This window comes from Diadema antillarum, unplaced genomic scaffold, assembly GCF_040938485.1.
Source record: "Diadema antillarum isolate AM-2024a unplaced genomic scaffold, OU_Dant_1.0 scf00000100, whole genome shotgun sequence".
NCBI classification, from domain to species: Eukaryota; Metazoa; Echinodermata; class Echinoidea; order Diadematoida; family Diadematidae; genus Diadema; species Diadema antillarum.
Window position 1 is genome coordinate 356,743 of NW_027270989.1, and position 27,528 is coordinate 384,270.

Sequence of the window (27,528 nt, forward strand, 5' to 3'; positions counted from 1 at the left end):
TTTTCCAGGGCACGCGAATAGCTTGAATCGAACGATAGGATTTCCTCACACCGGTTCACATAAGAGGGCACTATTCGAAAGTACCGAATAGCTGCGAAAAGTATAGCAAAGTGAGAATCGAGCTTGTTCGATTTTTTTGCAGCGTATACCGTCCCTCGTTTAAATTATGAAATAATGACAATTTTGGTCTGGATTTGCCCTTTAGCAAATATAAGCATGTAGACTGACATTCTGATGCAGTTTAGAAATTGTTAATAAGATTTGCTGGGATGTAGGAGGAAGAAATCCTCACTGCTTGGGATGGTGAGTTGACGGTGCGGGTGGTGTACTCGGTGCCCGAATAGCGAATAGCGAATAGCGAATAGCGAATAGCGAATACCGAATACTTCTATGTGAACGCAGCTTTACAGTACACGAGGAATTCTTGTCTAGGACAGCAGCAACCTGCCAAATACTACCATAGTATATCTCACCCTCTGTGTCTATTCAGTCTCCCCGTGAAGTGAAGGTGTGCTGGAACCACCTCCCTGAATGAATTAGTGAAGTGAAGAAGAAAACTTGTTTTAGGTCCAAGGTACCAGACGATGGAGACTTACTCCACTGACCATGCCGCCCAAATCGAGGCAACATCTCGACTTGCCACTGTAATCCACGCTGAGACGCATGAACAGGAGATCAAGCAATATAGTCAATGGGTGAACACCTATGACCAGGTAAACCATTTCAAACTTACAGCGCCCAGCCTTTCGAGGGATGCGCCGTGTGTTACATTCGTCTGCCATTCAAAACAGACATGTGAGAATTGGAAACGGGTTTATATTTCTATCTAAAGTTCTATCTAAACAATGGAGCTACAACAGCTCCACCCACCCCCCTGCTCCATGGACCAACAGTCAGTATTAGTCAGTACACTGTATTCCATTAGCTTTATGGCGCCATGGTTATCTCAACCACCTCTCTGGTATTACAACCGTGGTAGTTCAACCGTGGTATAGGACTCATACAATTCCAACCTATATTAGCTGCCATCAAGCTAATATATATATATATATATATATATATATATATATATATATATACAAAGACGAAATATTCTAAAAAAGCATGAGAATGCTTGTGAATGCCTTCTTCCTGGCCCGGGACCCTTCCGGAATTCATGACCTCACTTGGGAAAGGAATTAGAAAGAACACGAACGTATGCTAATCGCTTTGTGCTACGATGGTGCTACAACTGCTCAGGCCATGATCATCTAATACCAGTTGCCCTCTGTAACACGTTTTGTGCACTCTTTTTTCTTGTGTGTACGTGTGTGTGTACGTGTGTGTGTGTGTGTGTGTGTGTGTGTGCGTTGGTGTGTGCATGTGTTGGTGGGAATGTGCGCGGGGGTTGGTGGGGATGGGGTTTTTGATTTGAAGAAGGATAGTTATAAATTGTATGATAGATATTGGTAGAATTTAATATTTAGGATAAGTGTAGATTAGATTTGTTTTCGATTGGGAGGGGAAGGGTTGGTCAGTTTTTTTCTTCTTCTTACATGTCTTATGACTGATTTCATTCTAGATTTTTATAATGTTTTTGTTTTTTATGTATACGTCCTTTATATTAGTGAGAAGGAGTAACATGATTCAATGTATTCAAGGGATATAGGTTTGGTATATGTCAAAACTTTTTCGTGAAGAAATTTTTAGTAGGGTTGACTTATAATCGAGTTATTTATGTTGAAGAGAGATTATTTGCAGTATAAATTGACAAATGGATTTGTTTGTGTTTTGAATTGCATTTGGACTGATTTTTGTTCGTGTTACACCCAGAATGGGTTGATTTATGAATGATTTGGATGAAATCAATAAATATCAAGGAAAAACAAAAAGAAAAGTGTTGCCAGCGTGTGTGGGAGCATATGATACTATGGATGTCAACTGAAAACTGAAGAATATCTGAAAGGCACAACTGCGTTAGCTGGTTAAAAAGAAATGATAATTAAAGAAAAAGAAATAGCAACATTTGACATTTTAGCGTCGAAAGGAATGTATGCTTGTCACCACCCTCCAGCAGCTATAAAGGCTACCATGCATGCAGGAATGTTCCATTTACCCTGTCATGCCCGTTGGATTTAGTGACGGGCATTATCCTTTGATTAATAAAAAGAGTTACATAATTTCTGATTGGAAATGGGCTGCTTTCAATTGTCAAATCCACCATCACTGCGGCCGGGTATGTCAAAACACATTCCAACCCGGAGCTCTTTGGTTGATAATTTTCCTTTTTCTTACAACTTATTGTTACTGAGCAAGAACATCTCTGAAGTCAACCAATTGTCAACTAAGCTTCCATACATTTTTCCTTGCTTTAATATTCAACCATAGAACTCAATTGTGCCTATTAGCCTCACTACAATGTGTGGCCAATTACGTGTCTTGTGCATGCGTAAACCAATGTCAGGGCGAGGTTTCCCCTCCACGCCTCTGCTATCCGACCTCTTCGTTGATCCACTGTGAATCAATGTATATTTACAGAGATTCACGTCATATTATATTTAAAGAAATCACTTCATATTATAAAGATTTTGATGACCGGTAATATGAAAAACCTAACGAGAAAAAAGGGAAATCATTTTCTATCATCACTGTGGGGATACACAGTTCAAATCGGCAAGGTTATGTTCATCCGCCACCAGCCTGCGAGCTGAATGGTGACAATTATAGTACCTGATGTTTTCACGTATTAATTGTAAAGCCAGAAATGTTCACCCGCCTGTTTCACTTTAAGTTTCAAAACTTTTTTTGAATCAATATCTCCAACTTTGTGAATGAAAGTTACTAATCAATTTTAAATTTACTGATAACTGGTAAACGGTTTTTACAAACCTCCATACTTCCTGTTATTGAACCTCGATTTTCTCAGTATAGTATCTCCTGCACTGCTTTGGCAGGCATTTATCCCTCTACTTGCCCGACAAAATTATTTTGTTTTGCAAATCATCTTTGTGAAAGTCAGAGGTGTTCCCACTGACGTGACGTTCTTATTCTATGCATGCGTACTATCAGAATTTTGCAAGAATGTGTAATCGTTCACATGTTTAGTGTAGACACTGAGCGTGGCTACTCTTTCACACCTGACCTACTTATTATGTCTGTATGTTAATCAGGCCACTGCAAGTGGCACCTGTGTTTGACGCATGTTGAACGGGTTCATGTTTGTACACCCTGGTTTCCATTCAATATTTGTACAATATATTTTTTCTTCTACGCGTCTTTTAATGGGTACGTGTTTAAAGTCTCGTATTTGATAGTCAATACAGAGGTTGCAAGAAATGTACCTTCACTCCCCCTTTACTCCCCACCCCCCCCCCCTCCCTAACTGGCCAAGGGTCACGGTCCTTTGGTTTTCATATAAAGGAACTCTAAAGTTTGTAATGAATTTGTATAATGAATTTGTGTCAACCAATGATTTTATTCAGTTATTTCTTCAACGTACATAATTATATATATAAAAAACAAACAAATATGTAGTCTTTATAGTTGTCCACACACGTCTAAAATATAGACACAGGGCGTGGCTCCCCTTCCTCACCACGGTAAAATTATAGCCAATATCTTATATCGGTCTTTTGGGCCATCTTTCCTGTTCGTATGGAGGGGTCAAATACTTCGACACCTTGACTCTCATGATCAACTTGTATTGGTTTTATTATGGCTAAGGATATTATGTAAGGCACAATTGCGTTGGTTGAGTAAAAAGAAATAACAAGTAAAGAAAAAAATCATTTAACACATTAGCCACGAAAAGAATGTATGTTTGTCACTACCTTCCAGGAGCCATTAAAAAGCTACCATTCAGGAAAATTTCATTTACCTTGTTGGATTTATTGACGGGCATCGCCCTTTGATTCGTAAAAAAAGTTACGTAATCTTTGATTGAAAATGGTTGCCTTCAATTGCCAAGTCCACCATTACTGGGAATGGGAATGTCAAAGCTCTTTGGTTGACAATTTTCCCTTTTCTTACAACTTATTGTTATTGAGCAAGATCATCTGAAGTCAAACAATTGTCAACTAAGCTTCCATACATTTTTCCTTTTTTGATATCTAACCGTAGAACTCAATTGTGCCTTGTAACCTCACTACAAATATATGTGTTGCTAATTACGCGTCTTGTGCGTAAACCAATATCAGGGCGAGGTTTCCCCTCCACGCCTCTGATATCTGACCTCCTTGTTGATCCACTGTGACTCCCAACGCTGAGTGTATTGAATGATAGAACCATGGCTTGTTATAACCATTTTTATTTCCTATTATATACATTCATGTATATATATATTTTTTGATGGCGGTTATCAAAAAAGTTTGACGGGGAAAAAGAAAACCTTTTTCGGTCATCATTTTAGGGATACACGGTTCAATTTTGCAAGGTTATGCTCATCCACCACCTGGGCCCCGTTGCAAGAAACTCAAATTGCGTTTAAACGCAAGTCCTTTCAGCAACAGACTTGCGTTTAAACGCAAAGTTGCGTGGGATTTCCAGGACTTGCGTTTGATTTTTAGAGTTGCGTTTAAACGCAAAGTTTCTAGCAACGGGGCCCTGGTCATTCTCCACAGTATGGTGACAGTTAGTACCTCATGTTTTCACGTATTGATTGAAGCCAGACATTTCTACCCACATATTTCACTTCATAGTTTCAAAATGTTTTTGAACCCGTAACTTTAAACTTTTAAAGAAAGTCAGTAATCTGTTTTAATTTATAACTGGTAAATGGTTCTTTTAAACCTCCCACACTTTTTGGTATTGAACTCCGATTTTTTTTTTTTTTTTATAATTATTTTTAGTACAGCACATCCCACACTGCTTTGGTAGATATTTATCCGACTGTGAACTGTCCGAAAAAAATCCCTTTGTTCTACGAATCACCTGTTGAAACTCCGAACCCATTGATAAGACGTCCTTATTATACATGTACAGTAAGCAGTTTCCATGAATGTAATACTATAATCGTATACATGTTGTGTGTCGACACGAGGCGTGGCTGCTTTTTCGCGCTACGGCCGACTGATCTCCAATGGTAATTAAGCCACTGCAAGTAGCACCTGCGTTTGACGCATGTTGAACGGGTTGCTATTAACACCCTGATTTCCATTTAGTATTTGTACTGGTTTTTTTTTCTCTCTGATACGTGTGTTAATGGGTGCATGGTTAAAAGTCCCACATTCAATAGCCAATACAGATGTTGCAAGAAATGTACCTTCACTCCCCTTTACTCCCCCCCTCCCCCCTCCCCCTCCCTCCCCCCCCCCCCCCCCCCCCCCGTATACTGGAAAGTCTCCCTGAACTTTAACTGGGCAAGTGTCACGGTCCTTGAATTCTCTATCTGTACGTGTTTTAAAACACAACACCTTAGTAGGTAAATGGTGGTCCGGCTATCCCCTGGTGATCTGTTGTAATTGAGTAATTATTGTAACTGTGACCAAGATGGGTCTAATTGTACCAAATTTTGTATTGTATATTGAAACCCCACACACATTTGCACTTTGTACACACACCTGCACATCAGCATGCACTTGCAAAATGCACATTAGCACCTGTGCAGTTGTTGTCTCTCAAATCTCCGGTAATTTACATTTCTGTATTACAAAATGGCGTCACAGGTGAATACCCCCGATATTCTTGCTGACGCTATGCCTATGCGCGACAGCAAATATTACACACCCCTTGAATTCAATGGTATTATACCGTATAGTTCAGATAATATTTCACTTCTTCATATTATCTCTAGGAGTTTGAATAAAAATTTTGAATATTTAGAAAATCTTTTGCACTCTTTAAACAATTTTGAATTTTCTGTTATTGGAATACGTGAAACTTGGTTACATAAAAACTCCCCAGATATCTTTAAATTACCTAATTATAAAGTAGTTAGGGCTGATCGTCAAGGAAAAAGGGGTAGCGGTGTTGCGTTTTATATTGCGCAAAATTTACAGTTCTGAATCCGTTCTGAAATCACTTTAAGATATGCAGAAACGTTATTTATTGAAATTGATAACCCAATTTCTAAAAATGCTATTATAGGTTGAATTTATCGACCCCCTGATCTGAATTGTGAATTATTTTGTGATGAATTGGATTTATATCTCCATAAGATAGATAATGAAAGTAAACATGTTTTTATTTTTGGTGATTTCAACATTAACTTTTCCCCCACATCCGATAACAATAATTCCCTTAATTTTATGCATTTAATGTATTCATATGGTTTTATGTCGATTATCAATAAACCCACCAGGATAAATCCACACTCATCAACTCAGATTGATAATATATTTTCGAATGTGTATAATAATACAATTACGGGGGGTATATTATGTTCTGAAGTTTCTGATCATTTACCAATATTTTCAATTTGTGAATGTAAATTGGGTCGTAATGAATTACGTGATAGAATATGGTATTATAAAGAGTCAAAACGTAATGTGGAATTATTGAAACAGAATTTATTTTTAGAGGAATGGACAGATATTTATATTATGAACAATGTTAATTTGGCATATAGATGTTTTAATGATAAATTGTTGTATTATTATGAAAATAATATTCCTTTATGTAGAATAAAAAGTAATCGAAGTAAACCAAGAAATCCTTGGATTACAAAAGGTATTTTGAAAGCCATAAACACTCGTAATTTTTTGTATAAGTTACATATTCGTAACCCAACTGAATTTAATTTGAATATGTATAAAGTTTATCGAAATAAATTGACAAAATTGATTCGTTTATCCCGCAGATTACATTTTTCTGATAGAATGAAAAAGGTTTCTTCGAATATTAATGCAACATAGAAAATCATTAAAGAGGTCCTAGGTAAAAAGCCTGATTCTCCGCCAACGGATGATATCACATTAAACGGCATTAAAATAAATGATCCCAATATGTATGCTAATTCATTTAACTCATTTTTTGTTAACATCGGTCCGGAACTTGCTACTAGAATTAGCAATACTTCTGCTCATTTTACAGATTATCTTTTTGACCAAAATCAAGAGTCTATTTATTTTAATCCAACAAGTCCCAGTGAAATCATTAGTATCGCTAAATCTTTAAATAGCTCTAAATCTTATGGTTTTGATAAAATAAGTATGATGTTATTGAAAGAAATAGTTTATCCACTCGCAGAACCGTCAAGTCATATATTTAATATTTCTTTATCACAAGGTATTTTTCCTGATCTGCTGAAAATAGCGAAAGTTAATCCTGTTCATAAAAAAGATGATCCTCATGAAATTAGTAATTATCGTCCTATTTCTTTGTTGCCTAGTATATCCAAAATTTTAGAAAAAGATTGTTTATAATAGACTTCTTAAATTTATTAATAAGTATGATTTACTTATTCCCAATCAATATGGTTTCAGAAAAAATTATTCAACTGATTTAGCACTAATACAAATTTATGATAAAATTACGAGTGCTTTTGCAAACAAAGAACATGTTGCAGGTATATTTTGTGATTTGAGTTAGGCATTCGATACTCTTGATCATTCTATTTTACTCACCAAACTTAGTCATTATGGTATTCGAGGACAAGCACTTTTATGGCTTAAAGATTATCTAACTAATAGAAGACAATATGTTACTTTTAATGGTTGTGAATCTGACCCCCTTTTAATTAAATGTGGAGTTCCTCAAGGCTCAATTCTGGGACCACTATTATTCCTTCTTTATGTTAATGATATCATAAATACATCCTCTTTTCTCTCTTTTGTTCTATTTGCTGATGATACGAATATATTTTATTCTCATAAAGATCTTAAGATTTTAAATGATACTTTAAATACTGAAATTAGTAAAGTATCAAATTGGTTTAAGTCTAATAAACTTTCTTTGAATATAAAAAAGACTCACTTCATTTATTTCAAACTTCATTCTCATAATGAAGATACGTTGATACATATTAACATTGATGATATCCCATTAGAAAAGAAAACGAATTCAAAATTTCTAGGAGTATATATAGATGAAAGTTTGACTTGGAATGAGCATTTACATTATGTTACAACGTGTATTTCTAGAAATATAGTGATAATTTCCAAGCTGAAGTTCTTTCTTCCTCGTTCAACTTTATTTCTATTATATAATTCCATAATTCTCCCATATATAAGTTATTGCAATGTTGTATGGGGTACTTGCGGCTCTACCAAAATAAATTCTACATTCAAATTACAAAAGAAAGTTCTACGTATTTGTACAGGATCGCATTTTCTGGCTCATACTGATTCTTTATTTTATGAGCTTAAAACATTGAAGGTTTTTGATTTGAATATTATTCAAGTAGAAGTAATTGTGTTTAAATATATACATGATCAACTTCCATCATCGTTTGATAACATGTTTAGGTTCAATACTTCTGTCCATTCGTACCCTACTCGTATATGTAGAAATTTCCACCTTTTGAATCCCAAATTATTAGTGACACATAAATCTATAAGACATTCGGGTCCGGACATTTGGAATAATCTCCCGGATAATATAAAGTCTTGTTCAAGTATTTATTCTTTGAAAGCTTCATTAAAACGATATTTGATACAATTATATTCTCCAAACCAATTGAGCTAACAAATATTCATAGTATAGATTGTCATCTTATTGTCAATCTCTATTTTCTTCCTTCAACTGCATCTTGCACTCTCACCTGCAACTGCACTGCACTCACCTGATCACCTTCCTCCAAGAGAGTTATGTCGTTGGATAGTCATTTTATGAGGCCTCCATCCATTTCAAGCTTAATCGCTTATGATGGTGGTCTCCTGCATTCAATGATCTCTGTTGTTTACTGAAAAATACTGTATATCTTATTTTATGTTTCTGTGTATCTACATTGCTCAATGCAATCACCTATGTGTATCTATTTATGTACTGTTATCAATTTATTTCACTGCACTTGTTATTCTTTGTCTTTGTACTTTTTGAAGTTTGCATTCAAATTGCATCTGATTGAATGCAGAAATAAAAGCAAAAAAACAAACAAACAAACCACTCGATAGCAAAAAAGTGTTTGAAGAGTATCACAACGTACCAATTTACCAAATGTATTCAGTCCTTGTGCAAAGGTATAAGCAAAAGAAGGAAAAAAAACCCCAAACAAACACAAAACAAAACTTAACATTAACTTTGCCTGGAGCAGCAGCTAGCCTGCGTAAAATAGTTGTTTCAGCATATTAAAAGCATGAGAGCACTGGAATTATATTACATTCCCATCCTTGTTTAAAGATCTAAAAAAAAAATGCGTAGATTTGAATACATGTTTTTAGCGAAGCTGATGCCCATTCACCATTGAACCTGCATTGCCTATATGATCAACTGCAAGAAACTGAGAAGAACCCGTAATGAAATCATTGTTCAATCGTGTGATAAGAACTGTGTTTTCCATTTTCCATTTTCTGTGTATCGATTATAGCCTTTTGTAACGAAGTTTGAGGGTTGCTGGAAGGGCAATATTCACGGCAGTAAAACTTTATTCAGCACGTTTATTGGAGTGTGTGTAAGACAAACAGTTATACTCCATGATGATGTGTAAATTTTGTAAATTTTAAAAGGGATCAAAGATCAACGGATTGTTGGAGGTGCACATCCGGTCGTATGCATTCTCCCATATTAGGCCACAAAAGATTATATCTGCCTGAGGTTGAACAATGGGCGTACTTTAAACGAAAGCGATATTCTTTCCGTCACCCCAGAATTACCAGATACCCATCCACTCCCGGAGTTAAGAAAAAGAAAAGAAGGAAAACAACAACAAATTCGCTAGATTTCGGCTCCAACAATAATCGTGTCATATGTAGGACTTGTCGGCCTTTTGAGGCTCGCTTTAAAATGTCATTCAAAATCATTCAAAAAAAAAATCATGTCCTTAGAACATCTCTTTGATGACCAGCTACCAAGGTGCACTTGAAGTTTGCCCCGTCTTCCCTATACCGTAGCAAATCAAATGAGTTTCTCAAATTACGCGGGGAAAAAAAAACTCTTACTTTCTCCAGACAAATTTCTACAGCAGATACCGGTCCCAGAATGTTCTTAAAAGAGCCTATACATAGGCTTAGCATGTAGCCGCTATATATTGCTTTCCACAGTTGTTCTCTTGAAATTTTATTTTACAGCTCCGCTTGAACTGAAGAAAAGGGGGGGAAATGAGTGTGTAAGGTGCTGCTATAGCATTAAACGTCAAACGGTTTCTGTCAACATAGATGTGGACGAACCGGCATATCTAACTTGGCTTTCTTCATTTTTTTCGTGTCTTTCTCATTTATTTATTTCTGGTGCAGGACATGGTAACCTTAGGTTTTAATGGTTACAATGCATGTTCCAGAAAAGTTGCAGAGGTAGCCCCCAACAAGACAGTTAAGATACTGGACCTTGGATGTGGTACAGGCCATTTTGGAGAGACGGTAAGTTAAACACGTTAGTATTCTTCATTCTGAAAACAAATCTAATTCAGTTGGCTTATATTCGAATTATATTGATGCAATTACCACGTTTATTGACAATAACAATAAGGCAATAGTGGTGTGGCCAGTTTGTTTCTTTGTTTGTTTGTCTGTTGTTCTTGTTGTTGTTTTGCAGTATATCTCCCGGCAAGGACGGAAGTTGTTTCAAGATCACAAACAGTGATGTCCTTTCATAAACAAAGGATGCATGTTCTCAAAATTAAAGTGTGGAAACTATTGACGAAAAGAGATAACAATAGTGTCATATGCTATGGTGAACTCTAAAATCTATGATTCACCACTCAAACATTATTGTATAGCTCAGTATTTTGTGGTGGACTCATGAGAATTATGAATTCTTAGTGGTCGGATATACCGAAAAATTAGCAACTGAATTAAGACGGGTTGAAAAACAAAGGTACACTTTGATGGAAAACAACGGTGAATACAGCTGTATTACGTTTGCATGGTACAGTATGTCCCCAAAAAAATTACAACGGGACCCCCCGCAATGATATCTTTAAAAATAGTGAATAAATCTAAATACAAATTCAGGGTATGAAACTATAACTCATTGCCCACATCTTACAGAAAACCCCATTCAATTTGCTTCAGTGGTCAAAGAGAAATGAGGAATTTTGCAGAGGATGTCGGGAATCTCTTTTGTCCAAGTTCTGTCTATTATTCACGCACTAGAGCATTGAATTGCTAAAATTGGAAAAATTAGACTCATGACATGCTTTACAACAATCTACATTTCTCTGTGACCGCTTAACCAAATTGAATGAGGTTTTCTGCGAAATAGAGCTAAGATGTTATATTTTAAGGCCCCGAAGTAACACTTAGACAGGTCAATCATTTTGGATGTTATCAATTCGAAAATTTGATTCTAATTTTTGAAGGAAATACTGCAGTATGTCCCACAAAAATTACAATCAGATTTTCGCATTGATAACATCCAATATGATTTTTTTTTCAATGCTACTTTAGGGTCTTAAAATATAACATCTTAGCTATATTTTGCAGAAATCCCATTCGATTTGGTTAAGCGGTCACAGAGAAATGGGGATTGTAGTAAAGCATGTCATGAGTCTGATTCTTCCAAGTTTAGCACTTCGATGATTTTGTGTGTGAACAATAGACAGAACTTGGACAAAAGAGATTCCCGACATCCTCTACAAAATTCCTCATTTCTCTTTGACCACTGAAGCAAATCGAATGGGGTTTTCTGTAAGATGTGGGCAATGAGTTATAGTTTCATACCCTGAATTTGTATTTAGATTGATGCAATATTTTTAAAGATATCATTGCGTAGGGCCCCGTTGTAATTTTTTTTTGGGACATACGGTACAGTGTTCCATTCCCGTTGTCTATTTTCCGCGTGTTCTAAGCTACTATAAAGGAGCGTCCGGATGCCAAACTCAAAATAGTTAACGGAAAGAGAAGAGCTACAACGTGAGTTGTATAGATTGGCATCATATGTCACATTACTTTTTAAAGACTCACTCTAAAATTTAAAAAGAAAAGTGGTATCCATTGATAAGTAAAAACTAAGGCAGGACCGACATGAATCTTTTATGTTTAAGGGTAACTACATAACTTCAGTCTGAATGGAAGGTCGGGTCGATATCACCCTTGCTTATTCTTATACTTCACGTTCCGTCTGTTATAGCTCAAGTTGATGGGATATGAAAACATATGCGGCATTGACGCCAATGAATCGTTCGTCGAAAAGAGTCGCGCGAGAAAAATCTATCGTCAGGTGGAAATCGTCGATATTGGATCTAACTCTGGTATACCCTTCGACGATGGTATGTATGGATTCAGGATAAACGTATCCTCTCAGAAGATGAACAAAACATGTAGTGCCCTAGTTGATGGATTGAAAATAGCAAACATTAGGAGTGAAAACAGAAACGTAGATCAATCGTCGATCAGCCAGTTTAAGAGAACTAAACAAAATAACGAAAGGAAATGCGAGCAATTAAAAGCGGACGTGCAGGTGCAGGAAAGTTATGGCCATGTTATGTGTCTTATGCATGGTTATACTGATGATTGTATCTTACACATTATTCTTTTCTTGTAGTTGTCTAGAAATGACAGATATGTATTACATAATAATATACATATACGTAGACTATTACACTCCCTTATAAGGTTTGATTTTTGTGCGTGTGTGTCGAAAGAAGCTTTTGTCATCACGCCTCAGCAATAGAAATCCCCACCACTATCAAGGACAACCAATTAGTGGGGGGCCTTGCATGTGTTATTTTTGATTTTCAGTTCAAGTTGATGTAAAAGTTTAATTTTTGGTACCATTGTAAAGGTAATTGTCTATAGATCAATTTCGGTTCGAGTGTCAAGCACACAAGTAAGAAATACTCAAAATGGCCGCCAAAATCCAAGATGGCCGCCAACTTCTAGACTTTCGTCAAAAAGTTGGATAAAACTCTCCATTTGAAGTGATTTAAGTGCTGAACCTGATATTTTCAAGGGTAATGAGATTATTGGACACATTTAGAAATAAAAACAATTAATGCCTTTTGCTTAATTTGCATAAATTTACATAAATTCCATTTTTTAAGCTTTTTTCCTTTAAAAAATACAATTATTTAGAGACAAAATGTATATAAACAGGGCAAGTGCCAAATTGTGTCTCCCCCATTCGCGTACAAGGAATTAATTTTTTTTATAACTCCCAGAAGTTAATTGACCTGCTTATGACCTTTGACCTTGTGGTGACCTTCAACACCCCAAGGGACATTTACCATCCAAGTTTGGTCACAAACGGACAAAGGGATCAAAAGTAATGAGCCATAATCGAAACGTGCCATAAAAACATAACATTGGGCCCTAAAAATTTGTTGACCCCTTTCTGTGACCTTTGACCTTGTGATGACCTTTAACTCCCCAAGGGACATTTACCATCCAAGTTTGCTCACAAACGGACATAGGGATCAAAAGTTATGAGCCACAATCAAAATGCGCCCTAAAAACATAACATTGGGCCCTAAAAGTTTGTTGACCCCTCTCTGTGACCTTTGACCTTGTGACGACCTTCACCTCCCCAAGGGACATCTTCAATCCAAGTTTGGTCACAAACGGACCAAGGGATCAAAAGTTGTGAGCCATAAACGAAATGCGCCCTAAAAACTTAACATTGGGCCCTAAAAGTTCGTTGAACCGTCTGTGACCTTTGACCTTGTGGTTACCTTCAACTTCCCAAGAGACATCTACCATCACCCAAGTTTGATTGCCATTGTAGCAACATGTGCTGAGTTATGTGGGATAAGAGAGTCTTGCAAGTAAACTTTAACGTATGACCTCAAATGACCTTTGACCTTATCATGTGACCTCTTACGGCACCATAACATGAAGGTACCCCTAGTGCATCCATCACCCAAGTTTGATTGCCATTGTAGCAATATGTGTCGAGTTACGTGTGATAGGAGAGTCTTGCAAGTAAACTTTAACGTATGACCTCAAATGACCTTTAACCTTATCCTGTGACCTCCAATGGCACCATAACATGAAGGTACCCCAGTGCATCTATGACCCAAGTTAGGTTGTAATCCAAGCAACTTATGTGAAGTTATTTGTCAAAAGAGAGTCTTGCAGGTAAACTTTAACATAAAAAAGAGAGTCTTGCACATACTCTTTAATATATGACCTCAAATGACCTTTGACGTCATCACATGACCTTCGACAACACCATAACATGAAGATACCCCTAGTGCTTCTATCACCCAAGTTCGGCTGCCATTGCTGTAACAGTTGCCAAGTTATGCATCATAAGAGAGTCTTGCAGGTAAACTTTAACATTTGTGACGGACGACGGACGGACGACGGACGGACGACATTTGGATCCCTTACTCTCGCCTTCACCTCCGGTGGGCGAGACAAAAAGGAAATAATCACAAGGAAATGATAATAAGGAAAGAATTACAGCGAAATCTTCCAGAAATGTCCTAAAATATATTTTCAACACATTCGTTGAATAGGGGGTCAATAGCTCCATGTTTTACAGAGGCATTATACTCCAAAGAAAGGTCTTGGAACTGCTAGCGCACCCACGTGACTATTGTGATAAAGTATACCTGCTTTCACCTATCTGAGACAACAAGTTGTACAAATCCTGATGTGACGGATATGATGACTGAAACATTAGAACAATATGTGATCAAGAAAACTGTCAGCCATTCATGCCTAGAGGAAAAAATACCAGAACACATCCCTAGTTTGACAGAGGAAAGACCTAGTTTAAATCGTTTGTTAAAAGATGCTAAAAAGGTCATATCAGATGCAACTCGAACACCACGTGGATGAGGCAGTACGGATATCTTTAATGGCAGCATTTATTCTCAATAAAGCTGTTTGGGATGGAGAAACCGCATTCAGGTTTGATGATTTTTTTCCCCAAAAGATTCCAAAGAACATCTGTATTTCTTCCGTCAACTCCTCTCAAAACCCAAATCAATGCCATAAAGAGAATTCCTGAAGATACTCTGTGAGTCAGAAAGCCATGCTAAATATGATTTCTCTTTCTGCGAATCTGAATTGTGACCTGCCTCTTCCAGTGTTTTTGTTCCTCAGATTGCTTTCCCAAACAAGGAGCAAGAAGCTGGACTGTAGAACCAAGGAAGTTCAAGAGCATGGTGTTCCAACTGGCTTGAATTATATAATGAGCTGTCAGTTTTCAATAGATGGACAATCAAATCATCAAAGACCTGAAATTTCACCTTTGAAATGATCTCCCTGAACAGTATAGCCACAAACCTGGGTGCGACAGTGTGCATGCCATGACCCTTTTCCACGCATAAACTGGATCAGATAGTACTTCTTCCTTCAAGTTCAAGGGTAAGCGATCCTGCTGCATGTTGATGCATGAAATGCCGTTCCCATGAGACAATTTGCAAGTATTGTTGACAATCCTTTACTTTACTGAATCACGTGAAGACAATGATGTTGACCTCGTCCAAGTAAATTTGTTCTCACGGAAGACTATGGACGTGGAGAGAATTCCTCCATCCAGAGATGCTTTGTATCAACATCTAAGAGAATTGTTTTTCAATCGAATGCCTGGGTAACAGCCCACATGTCTATCTTTTCTCCTGTCGTAGGTGAGGGGTTATAGACTTATAGGTTGATATCTAAGCTGCAGATCCAGTTCAGGGTAGTATCGCGTACTTGCTTGAATAAGTTCTTTGAGCCCTGCTGGGAACTTCGGCAGGTGGCAGTCTTCCACAATGTGGCGCAGAGTTTGGAAAGGATGGCCGCAGTCACACGCTGGACTAGCTAAGAACCCCATTTGTGTAGACGGTGACATATGTCCTTGCATGGAGGTTTCAGATGAGGTTTAGGGTGAGCCACTGTTTCTGAGGGAGGTTGAAGCCCTCTGGCTTTAAAGTCAGGTCAGTGATGGTGTTGCACGTGACTTGAGTTGTGTTCGAGACAGCATAAGACCAGCATCTGCGCCATTCACTTTTGGAGTCAATGTGTTCCAGCGTGATGGAAGGAACATCTAGACTGGCTGCGGTATTTCAGGCGCATTGATGGCAAGTTGTTCAAGTCGTCGTGGATTTGGAGGTCAGGGTCAGCATTGATGACATTGGCGACACTTACCATCCTTTCCATCCTGCGTAGGAAGGGGGGAGTGATGTGTGCCAAAACAGGTAGCCAGTGAAGAGGGTAGACTTGAGTGCACTCATTTCGTGTGGCAGCTTTTGGCCAACGAAGACGAGCAGTACTCTGCAGTTGAGTAGGCGAGGGCCAGTGTTGCAGTACGGAGAGTACTGGCTTTTGAACCCCCAAGTGTTGCCTGCGAGTTTCCTGATGATGTTGACCCGTGATTTCAACCTGTCTGCAACTCTCTTTAGGTGTTCTCGGTTAGTGAGGTCCTTTGGAAACTCCTTATGCTTCCAGGCTTGCCACAGAGCTTAGCTTTGGCAAGATGGTTACTAAAATGGAAAGCAGTAATGGTAGTCTTTGAAGGGTTGGCGCGAAGTCTCTACAAGGTGAAGTACTCCTCCATTGTCTTCAGATCTTGGGTTAGGACTTGGCTGATGTCATCCAAGGACCTTCCTTGAGATGTAGAGGTCACCTGCATAAGCAAATTTCCTGGATGAAGTGGTGGGCATGTCACTCATGTATATGTTGAAAAGGAATGGAACCAACACAGAACCAAGGGGGGGGGCATCATTGAGAGTCCTAACAGAGCTGGTCTGTTTACCCAGAGTGACCCTGAATTTTAGACCAAAGACAAGCAGCGCAGAGTAGTCTGGCAATTCAGGATTTGAGAAAATTTCAAAAGGAGACCTCGTCTCCACACTGTGCCGTATGCTAATGGAAGGTCTATGAGCGCTAGGCCAGTTTTCAAGCGTCGTTGGAAGCCAGCCTTAAAGGGACTGTACAGTTCTGGTTGAGACCTAATTTCAGGTTTCTAATATTTTTAGGTGAGATAATGAGAAATCTCATATGAAATATGAAAGAGCACGCAATTCTAGGAGGAATTCGACGTTTATTTGATAAAAATTGGTTTTGCAACGGCTGAGATATCAAAAAAGAGCGATTCTCATAAAGTGTGGGACCCACACTTTGTAACGATCGCTTTGTTTTACTTTGTTTTTGGATGTTTCAGTTATTCCAAACCCGATTTTCATCAAATAAACTTTGAATTCCTCTTAAAATGGTATGCTCTGTACTGTATCATAAGTGTTTTCTTGGTATCTTGCAAAAGTATAAAGGCCCAATTCTCATCTCAACCAATACTGTACTATCCCTTTAATGTTAGTGATGCCTGCCAACAACCTGGCCAATGAACCATGGATGGAAAAAAGAAGACGGCAAGCTGCTTCCCATTTGGACCATGCTACTCCTTGCTAAGGATGTTTTTCACCTGGATGCGAAGTGCACCTGCCCAATTGCCTGCTCTCAGTGCAAATGTGTTAAGACAAAGCTGAAGTGCACATGTCAGATTGTGTTTACATGCCAGAAGTTGCTAGACTAGAACATTTTTCAATGCGACCACAAAAATATGTATATTTGGATAATTTGTCAACCATTCTGTTACTTTAATGCATTGTGGACGGATTTCTTAGAGCAACTGTTTATGTAATAGGCCTAATGAAAGAAGATATGCTCCCATGATGTCTATTTGTTTAGCAGTCAATTCCTCATACCAGTAAATACAATTGGTGGAGAGACTGATATTACCAATAGCATAAGTATGAATCTTATGAGGCATGATGCGGAAAAAAGGAAACTTGAAAGTGGCAGCCATCTTGGATTTGGTTGGTATTTTGAATTGAATGCATGCACCAATTGTGTTGGTTTTTTTGTATTTGATTCCCCACACATGGAATCATAGGTATAGAGACCAAAATCTCCATTCTAGACTCAATAGTACAAAAGTTACGAGTCACATTGCAAATAAGCTTGAAAATGGCAGCCATCTTCGATTTTGGCGACCATTTTGAATTGGAGATGTGCTCTAATTGTGTTCGTTTTATTTTCATTCAATTGATAATGCATGCAATCATAGGTATAGAGTCCAAAATGTAAATTCTAGACTTAATAGTACAAGAGTTACGAGTCATAAAGCAAATAAGCTTGAAATGGCAGCCATCTTGGATTTTGGCGGCCATTTTGAATAGAGGATGTGCTCTAATTGTGATCATTTTATTTCTATTCAATTCCTGACACGTGCAATAATAGGCATAGCGACCAAAATCTAAAGTCTAGACTCAATAGTACAAGAGTTATGAGTCCCTATGCAAAATAGCTTGAAAATGGCAGCCATCTTAGATTTTGGCAGCCATTTTGAATAGAAGATGTGCTCTAATTGCATTAATTCTATTCATATTCAACTCCTCACATGTGTAGTCAAAGGTGTAGAGACAAATATCTCCATTCCAGACTCAATAGTACAGGTGTTACGAGTCACAACGCAAAATAGCTTGAAAATGGCAGCCATCTTGGATTTTTGCGGCCATTTTGACTAGAAGATGTGCTCTAATTGTGTTCATTTTATCTTTATTCAATTCCTCACATGTGTAATCATAGGTATAGAGACCAAAATCTCCATTCTACACTCAATACTACAAGAGTTACGAGTCATACTGCAAATAAGCTTGAAAACGGCAGCCATCTTGGATTTTGGCGGCCATTTTGAATTGAAGATGTGCTCTAAATGTGTTCATTTTACTCGTATTCAATTCCTGACATGTACAATCATAGGTATAGAGAGCAAAATCTTCATTCTAGACTCGATAGAACAAGAGTTACGAGTCATAATGCGAAAAAACCTTGAAATTGGCGGCCATTTTGGATTTTGGCCGCCATTTTGAATTTTTTATGATACATGCTTGACACTCGAATCAAAATTGTTCTACAGATCAAAACCTTCAATTTGGTACCAAAATTGAAACTTTTACATGAATTTGAAATGACTGAGTGCCAGGGCACCCCACTAAATGATTTGAAACATGTTGATATCTGTCGTCGTTACATATTGCTGAATCTCGTCCATCTGCAGTTGATCTGTGATTTTTCTGCAATCCGTATCATTGATTAAGAGGTCGTTGTAATATGAAACGTAACTGAAGTTTCCTAGAAAGAAGTACCGTACTGCTTATCAAACCTGCGAATAGATGACCTCCAGACAGCATTCGGATGACTTGAATGTTATCATCTTTTTTTTTTTCAATCTTGAGACAGCATATTGTTCACTTACTGTGCGGTTATCATGACAGTCATAGCAGCTTATCCACTTTATGGATAACTCTGTTACAGAAGTATGCGTCATGCCTTGTTCCATTTGGTTTAGTTGCGCGTCTGTTGGGGCGCTTTGGTATATAGTGGATAAGACTTCTGACTCTTAATTGGAGGACCAGAGTTCGATTCCTCGCCCAGTGTTTGTGTCCTTGGACAGGATGATTTCACCCACCATGTCCCTCTCAACCAATGTGTATGAAATGGGTACATGGCAACGGTATAGGGCACACACGGGTAAATAATTCCCCATAGAGACGTGTGTTAAAATTAAAAATTCAAAAAAATTCTGTAAAATACCTGGGAGAAATTAGGTGTTTCATCTTTACTAACCTGGATAAGTGAGCTATATCCTGTCATCCATCAAATTTCCAAGGCGGGTTCTTCAGCTCAAACTCTGTCCAAGGGTCCGCAAAGCCAGACTACGAGTTCTTTTCACTCAAATAATCACCTATTTTTATGCCTCCGCCACGAAGTGGTGCCGGAGGCATTATGTTTTCGAGTTGTCCGTCCGTCCGTCCGTCCGTCATTCCGTCCGTCCGTCCGTCCTTCCGTCCGTCCGTAATGAATTTTGTGGACAAGGTAACTATCAAAACCTGTTGAGGTATCCTAATGAAACTTGGCATGTATGTGTATTAGGGGGTGAAGTTGTGCCTATCAACTTTTGGGTGCACATGCTCAAGGTCAAAGGTCAAAAGGTCAAGGTCAAATACATAAAATGTCACTATTTCCACCATATCTATTGAATGCCTGAAGAGATTTTCTTGAAACTTAGTGTATACATGTATTACCCAATTAAGATTCTCTGGTGAAAGTTTGGGTCATGAGGTCAAAGGTCAAAAGGTCAAATAAAAATGTTAAAACTTCTTTTTTTTCCGTGCCTTGGAAAATTGTTCAAGGTATCTTCATGGAACATAGTATATACATGTACTGACTGGACGTGATTATCTAGAGAATGTAGGGTTCATGGGGTCAAAGGTCAAGTGCAACACTTCAAAATTTTACTATTTCCCTCATATTTATGCAATTCCAGCAGGGTTATTTTTTTTTACACTTGGTGTATGCATGTGTAACCTAATAGAAATTCTCTGGAAAGATTTTTTTTTCTTCTTTTTTTTTTGCCTCAAAGGTCAAAAGGTCAAAGATCAAGTGAAAGTGCTGAACTAACTTTTTCCTCCATATCTCGGAAGTGGCTCAAGTTATCTTGAAACTTAGTACATATTATGCATGTTCTACCTGAAAGTGATTATCTTATGAATTTTAGGGTCAAAGGCCAGATGAAAATGGTAACAATTTACTATTCAATTCAGAAATTGCACTTTTTCTCCATACCGGTACCTTGAAAATTACTCAATGCATAAATGTATGAATGGGTCAAAGTCTAGTTAAGGTCCTTAAATCCCCAAATACATGCTCTCCTATTCATCCACTTAAACCTAGGTCAAGGAAGGTGAACATTCAACACATTTGTGACAAACTTGTCATTTCAATATTTTGCCAATTTTGTGAAAATGTCATCACACATTGTCCACATACTATCTAGACCTATTGGGAAAATCATGCATTATGGCGGAGGCATACCAGTCGCCAAAGCGACATTTCTAGTCTGTACATGCACCCAATGAAATATAGTCCCTTCAAATTCCACGAGAAAAACTTTCATCTTCCAACCAAAATGCAGTTTGTATAGAGGAATTCATACTCAATATCTGCAGCTATTCAGTTTTATGCCAAACTGCATTATTGATTTTTAATTATTTTTTTCTTCATTTATTTTGGTATCTTTGGTACGAATTTGTGAAGGGGTCTGGGACATTCCATTTTATTTACAGGTGTGAGCCCTATAGGAAAATAATAATGGCAGGCCCTCTACGGTAGAGCAGTGGAAACACTGAAGAGGCTACCTTGGATAAAGAAGACCTTATTATTATCATTATTGTTATCATTATTATTGCATTTATTATTTTTATTATCATCATTACCATCATCATTATTATCATCTGTTGTCATCCTTTCATTTGAAATCTGTATATAGAAAGCTTTGATATTATCATCGGTATCTCGGTGATTGGTCCAAGGGCGATGGATCAGCACACCCTCCCTGAAGTCAATCGAATTCTCCGAAAAGGTTTGAAAAAACGCAATTACACGTTGTATCATAACAATTTACTACTTCCCCATAATTTCGTTTTGCATTTATAGAGTTACAATGTCTCTCGTATTTTATGTTCAACGTTATCACTATGCAGTTAAACAAGAAGAAAATCACATCGCTGACTTTATCTTACAAGAAACCATCCTTCAAACAAAATGAAAAGTGACAAAATTATAATCAAATGAGGTAGTGGTATAATGTCCTTACAAGTCTCCCATTGATTTGCAGAGAAATATACAAATGATTCTTTCCTTACGTGAATTCAAAATATCGAAACGTTATACTGGTACATTGCGGGGTTTTTTCCCACGTAATCACTACTTTATGATACAAAAGTACGTTTGTATGTGAAATAAAAAAGAAATATGAGAATAAACATTGCTATACTTTCTCACGTAATCGCCGTATAAATCACAAGTATATGGTCCTTTTAATGAAGTTATCATAATAGATCTTGAATAATTTAATTGAACTGAATTTATTGCCACATAATGAGGTGGAACACCCTGATCAGCAAAGCCGGTTTCCATATAGAGGTCCATCCCGACCGCAAACCAAATGATTCTTCCCTGGTCATAAATCTAAAATCATCACATACAGGAGATTCTTGGACGGAAACAAGGGCTGGAATGACCTTTTTTGCGTGTGTTTGTGTGTGTGTGCGTGCATGTGTGTGTGCGTGTGTGTGCGTGTGTGTGTGTGTGTGTGTGTGTGTGTGTGTGCAAAAGAACTCTGACCTTTGACTATCACCGTTGACCTTTCAAACTATACACTTATCTAAAACTAGTCCATTATATGCACGTATGTCTGCGCTCCTCACATATTGCCCCTATACTGGCCATCCCTACAAATTGAGGTCACAGCTGATGGAAACGAGCAATTTTTAGGCAAGGTTCATTGACCTGTGACCTTTATTACACCTCATGACAGGTGGTTACTTTATAATGTTCATGCGCAAAAGTCGACTGGAGATGCAGACCGAGGATTTCGATGTCAAGTCAGTGTTCGAAAAGTACGAAGTCAACGGAATTTGGGAGCGACAGGCCGACCACGGTGTTCCTTTCTACCAAAACGCCGTCGATGGAGATGTCGTTGAGATCGACGGCGTTGTCGTCACCGTAAGAAAACGATGAATTAGGGTGTTCATAGCATGCTCACGTGTATGATACAGAAATTATAATGATCACGTGATGAAGGGGTGGCTTCTGTGTACGTAATTCGACGTCGAAAGAACCTGAAGCAGTTCTTAGCTGCACATGGGGAGTGCTGTCATCATTCAAACAAAAGATGTGAATATCTTTGTGTTTGTTCATGTCTTTTCAAGATGAGAGCAAACCTGTGTGTTAAACATTAATTTGCAAATTATATGTGACTGTGATTTTACATGAAGTTTCAATAAGCATTTAAATGTGACTTATAATACAGTAAGTTTAAGAATTTGCGGTAGTTCAGTTCATTTATTTTCATTCTCATTTTCTTCCAACAAAACATAACACAGAATAAATCAGGAATCATATCATTAGCATATATACATTAGAATGTGCGAAATTGAAAATTAAAAAAAATTAACAAAGAGAGATATACATACATATCGGCAAAATACTAAGTTATGTTTGGAGGGGGAAAAGAGAACTGAGAGGTCCACTAAAAAGCAATGCTTGTACATTGTGAACCACTCAAATGTATCTTTAAGAATGGTAAAAATGGTCTTTTCAGTGGATCCCTCCATTTGTCGTACATTGTATATTGTTCACATCGATCACAATAATCAGTGATTAACAATATTGCTCATTGCAATTATGTTATTACTGTATGGCTTCACTGTTGTTGTATGATATATTCCGTTCCTTTCATATAGTTGTCTTGTTCATATTATTCTCTATTATAAAAGAAAGCGAAGTGTATGTTTTGTTTTGTTTTTGTCGAAAAATTTAAATATACTTGAATTGATATCGAATTGAAGGGTAAATAAGAATGAATGATTAATAATAGCCTGAAATGACAAGGATGAAACAATGATCATGGTCACCAAGATATCGCTAAAATGTCACTTCTGGCCATAAATTCCACTTGGGCAGAAGTCCAAATATTATGTTTGTGTGTGTGTGTGTGTGTGTGTGTGTGTGTGTGTGTGTGTGTATCATTTGAAACGAAATAGACTGGAAATGTTTCCTTTATGCAAGAGAGTTAAAGGTTAATCCTAAGTCAGTGGTCAAGATCAATCAACTCCATAAAAAAATGCAACTTGACACACCCTAATCGACTGTGTGTAATAGTCGAATCCCTCCAATGGTTTCAATCAAATTGATAACAGTCGTAATAAGTTAGCACTGCTTCCTTCCTTATGGACTTTGTAGTTACCAATATGTAAATCATAACTGACATGCTAAATGCATGGTTGTTGAACGTTCCCATACAGTATGCCCCCCCCCCTTCAAAAAAAAAAATAAATCAGATTTTCGAATTGATAACACCCACTATGATTAAATTGTCTAAATGCTACTTCAGGGTCTTAAAATGTAACATCTTAGCTCTATTTTGCAGAAAACCCCATTCAATTTGGTTAAGCAGTCACAGAGAAATGTGGATTGTTGTAAAGCATGTCATGAGTCTGATTCTTCCAAGTTTAGCACTTGGATGCTCTTGTGTGTTAATAGACAGAACTTGGAGGGAAGAGATTCCTGACATGCTCTACAAAATTCATCATTTCTCTTTGACCACTGAAGCAAATCGAATAGGGTTTGTGTAAGATGTGGACAATGAGTTATAGTTTCATACCCTAAAATTGTATTTGGATTGATTCACTATTTTTAAAGTTATCATTGCGGAGGGTCCCGTTGTTTCGTTTCTTTTTTTTTGGGGGGGGGGGAGGGGAGGATGGGGGCATACGGTATCATTTCTGAGTTCTTATAACAATACACCGTGTTAGTGTTTTATACTCTCTGGCTATAATTGTATACAAAGGTGATGATGATACCCACATTATTACTGTTACAATAGTGAATAGAAATGACACAACTTTGTATTGATAAATTGTATTTTGATATTTTACCGATATGTGCATCGGTTACGGGTCGGAGAAGTAGACCGACCGCCATGTTGTTTTAGAACCAGGCTTTGCTTGCGGGGGTTCCGAGTTTGGCGGCCTAGCTGCGACTCCATGTATTGTGTGTGTAGGTCAGGAGCCTTTCGGGTGATTTAAGCAACGATTAACTGAAGGTTTAATAACTGCGTGTTATTAGCATTATGTATTCGTTGTCTGTTTTTGCTCCTCTTGGAAAGGAAAGTCTCCCATAACTTGCATGTTCAAGGCATGCATTTGTATAGTACATTTTTCTTCCACGCCTACCGGAGTATATTCCCTCCATGTTTTAAACCTAACTCTAGCTGGAGCCTTTCGGGTGATTTAAGCAACGATTAACTGAAGGTTTAATAACTTCAAGTTATTAGCATTATGTATTCGTTGTCTGTTTTTGCTCCTCTTAGAAAGGAAAGACTCCCATAACTTGCATGTTCAAGGCATGCATTTGTATAGTACATTTTTCTTCCACGCCTACCGGAGTATATTCCCTCCATATTTTAAACTCATGTGACATGCACAAGGTATAATGTAATGAGTCCCTTTTTTGGAGGGGGTTGTGATATTTCTTTTTGATACCGCTATGTACTACATAATGAATCAAGGTTGTGTTAAAATGGAAAGAAAAAGCTGCGTCGGACTGGAATCTATATCATGAGTAATATCCTTTCATTTATTTCGTCTTTTTCATTCACGCATTTTGCACTTAACCTCTGCCATTTCTGAGTTCTTATAACAATACACCGTATCAGTGTTTTATACTTTCTGGCTATAATTGTATACAAAGGTGATGATGATACCCACATTATTACTGTTACAATAGTGAAAAGAAATGACTCACAACTTTGTATTGATAAATTGTATTTTGATATTTTACCGATATGTGCATCGGTTACGGGTCGGAGAAGTAGACCGACCGCCATGTTGTTTTAGAACCAGGCTTTGCTTGCGGGGGTTCCGAGTTTGGCGGCCTAGCTGCGACTCCATGTATTGTGTGTGTAGGTCAGGAGCCTTTCGGGTGATTTAAGCAACGATTAACTGAAGGTTTAATAACTGCGTGTTATTAGCATGATGTATTCGTTGTCTGTTTTTGCTCCTCTTGGAAAGGAAAGTCTCCCATAACTTGCATGTTCAAGGCATGCATTTGTATAGGCCCTAGTACATTTTTCTTCCACGGCTACCGGAGTATATCCCCTCCATGTTTTAAACTCGTGTGACATGCACAAGGTATAATGTATTCACATGAGTCCCTCTTTTGGAGGGGGTTGTGATATTTCTTTTGATACCGCTCGTACTACATAATGAATCTTACCATAAACTGTGATAATTAGATTTTAATAATTTATTTTATATAATGGATTAAGAGAGGAGGGTGGGTTGGCTGTCGATATCTTCGAAAGAAATGTGTAGTTTGATATCTTTTGTCACTCTACTATCATTAGTGATGTGCTCTAAGGTAGAGCTAGTGATGTAATGCTTATTTCTTCGTTTGTCTCTGCATTGATGTTTAAATGTTTCATCCTTGTATTCATTGGCAACGCCAAATGTGCACATTTACTCTTAAGGAAGGTCACATGTTTGCAATTTTTAATTGAACGTACCGAAGTGTCACCCGCACAGGTTGAACCTATGCATCCCTATGTTCTCATATTTACCTATGGAAAATTGTTTCATACATTATCCCACCTAGTGTTACATTCCATTCGCATTTGCAGTGCCCCAGTACTTCTTAATTGTTCACTTGTTATTCGCATTTCCGAATTCCATGCATTCACGCTGGTGTATTTTTCCTCCTTCTTGCATAAACATGTTTTTCCAATGTCGGCATCAACTGTCCAGGTGCATGTATGTCTCAAAGACAAACATGTTTACGTGTCTTCTACCATTTTGTGTCCAGGTCAACGGCAATATGGCTTGTCCAACATTGCTGTACATTCTGTTACATTTCCCAACGAAAATAGGATGAATTGCTTTGAGTTTTATCACAATGAATATGAGTAATGCTTTTGTAGATGTTCGGTCATTGGAAGGTGAAAGTTCTGTAACCATTACAAATAATGAGAACGGTGATAATTCTGACTTAAAATTTTTTTTCAACCACAGAAACCGATGAATTAAAACTTGATTTTGATCCTAATGATATTCCACCTCACATGTTTTCTACAAGTTACTGCTTAGAAAAAGATGTCATTACATTATCCAATTCGGACCCAAATCAAATCTTTTTTTCTCATTTTAATATTAGGAGTTTAAACCAACATTTTGATCAACTTCGCTTATTCATTGATGAATTACGATTCACATTTGGTGTCATCGGCCTCAGTGAAACATGGTTACAGGAGGTGTCTCCTTCTTCATTGTTTCATATTGATAGATTCAAACTGATTACAAATAATAGACCGTGCAAGAAAGGAGGTGGAGTTGGTTTTTATGTAACAGAAAATTTAAACCATCGGTTATTAGAAGAGTTCAGTTTTATGACAGAATTTTTTGAAAGTATTTTCATTGAGATAAAAGTACCAAATAAAGGAAATGTAATTGTTGGAGAAATTTATAGGCCACCAAACTCTAATTTTACTGAATTCGGTGAATTAATCCACGGTATTTTGTCGAATAACTATTTCAAGAATAAATTATGTTTTCTTATGGGTGATTTTAATTTAAATCTTTTAAATTATGATAATCATAATTGCCAAGAGTTTCTTAATCAACTGTTGTCTAAGTCTTTTATTCCTCTCATAAGAAGACCTACAAGAATCACCGACCTCTCTTCTACTTTAATAGATAATATATTTGTTAACAAGTCATTTTCTGATATTTCATCTGGTATTGTTGTTACGGATATCTCTGATCATTTTCCTGTGTATACACTTATTGGTAGTATCCACCCTCTTGTTGACAGTGTGCAAAAAAAAATCCGGTTTTCGTGTTATGTCAGACTCGAACCTGAATAGTTTTAGAGAAAGGTTGAAACTCGTTGATTGGTCGATTGTATATAATCAAAATGACGTAAACTATCTGTTGATACTTTTATAGATATTTTGATAACTCAGCTT

At 37.4% G+C, this 27,528-nt stretch overlaps 1 protein-coding gene across 1 annotated transcript; it reads left to right on the plus strand.

The window, feature by feature from the left end:
- The first annotated feature begins 584 nt into the window (after window positions 1-584).
- On the plus strand, window positions 585-22,526 carry LOC139718818 (methyltransferase-like protein 27). The gene is made up of 4 exons (XM_071630282.1): window positions 585-713; window positions 10,308-10,430; window positions 12,142-12,280; window positions 22,324-22,526. Exons 1-4 carry the CDS (start codon window positions 585-587, stop codon window positions 22,524-22,526), a joined length of 594 nt encoding a protein of 197 aa, XP_071486383.1.
- The last annotated feature ends 5,002 nt before the right edge of the window (window positions 22,527-27,528 follow it).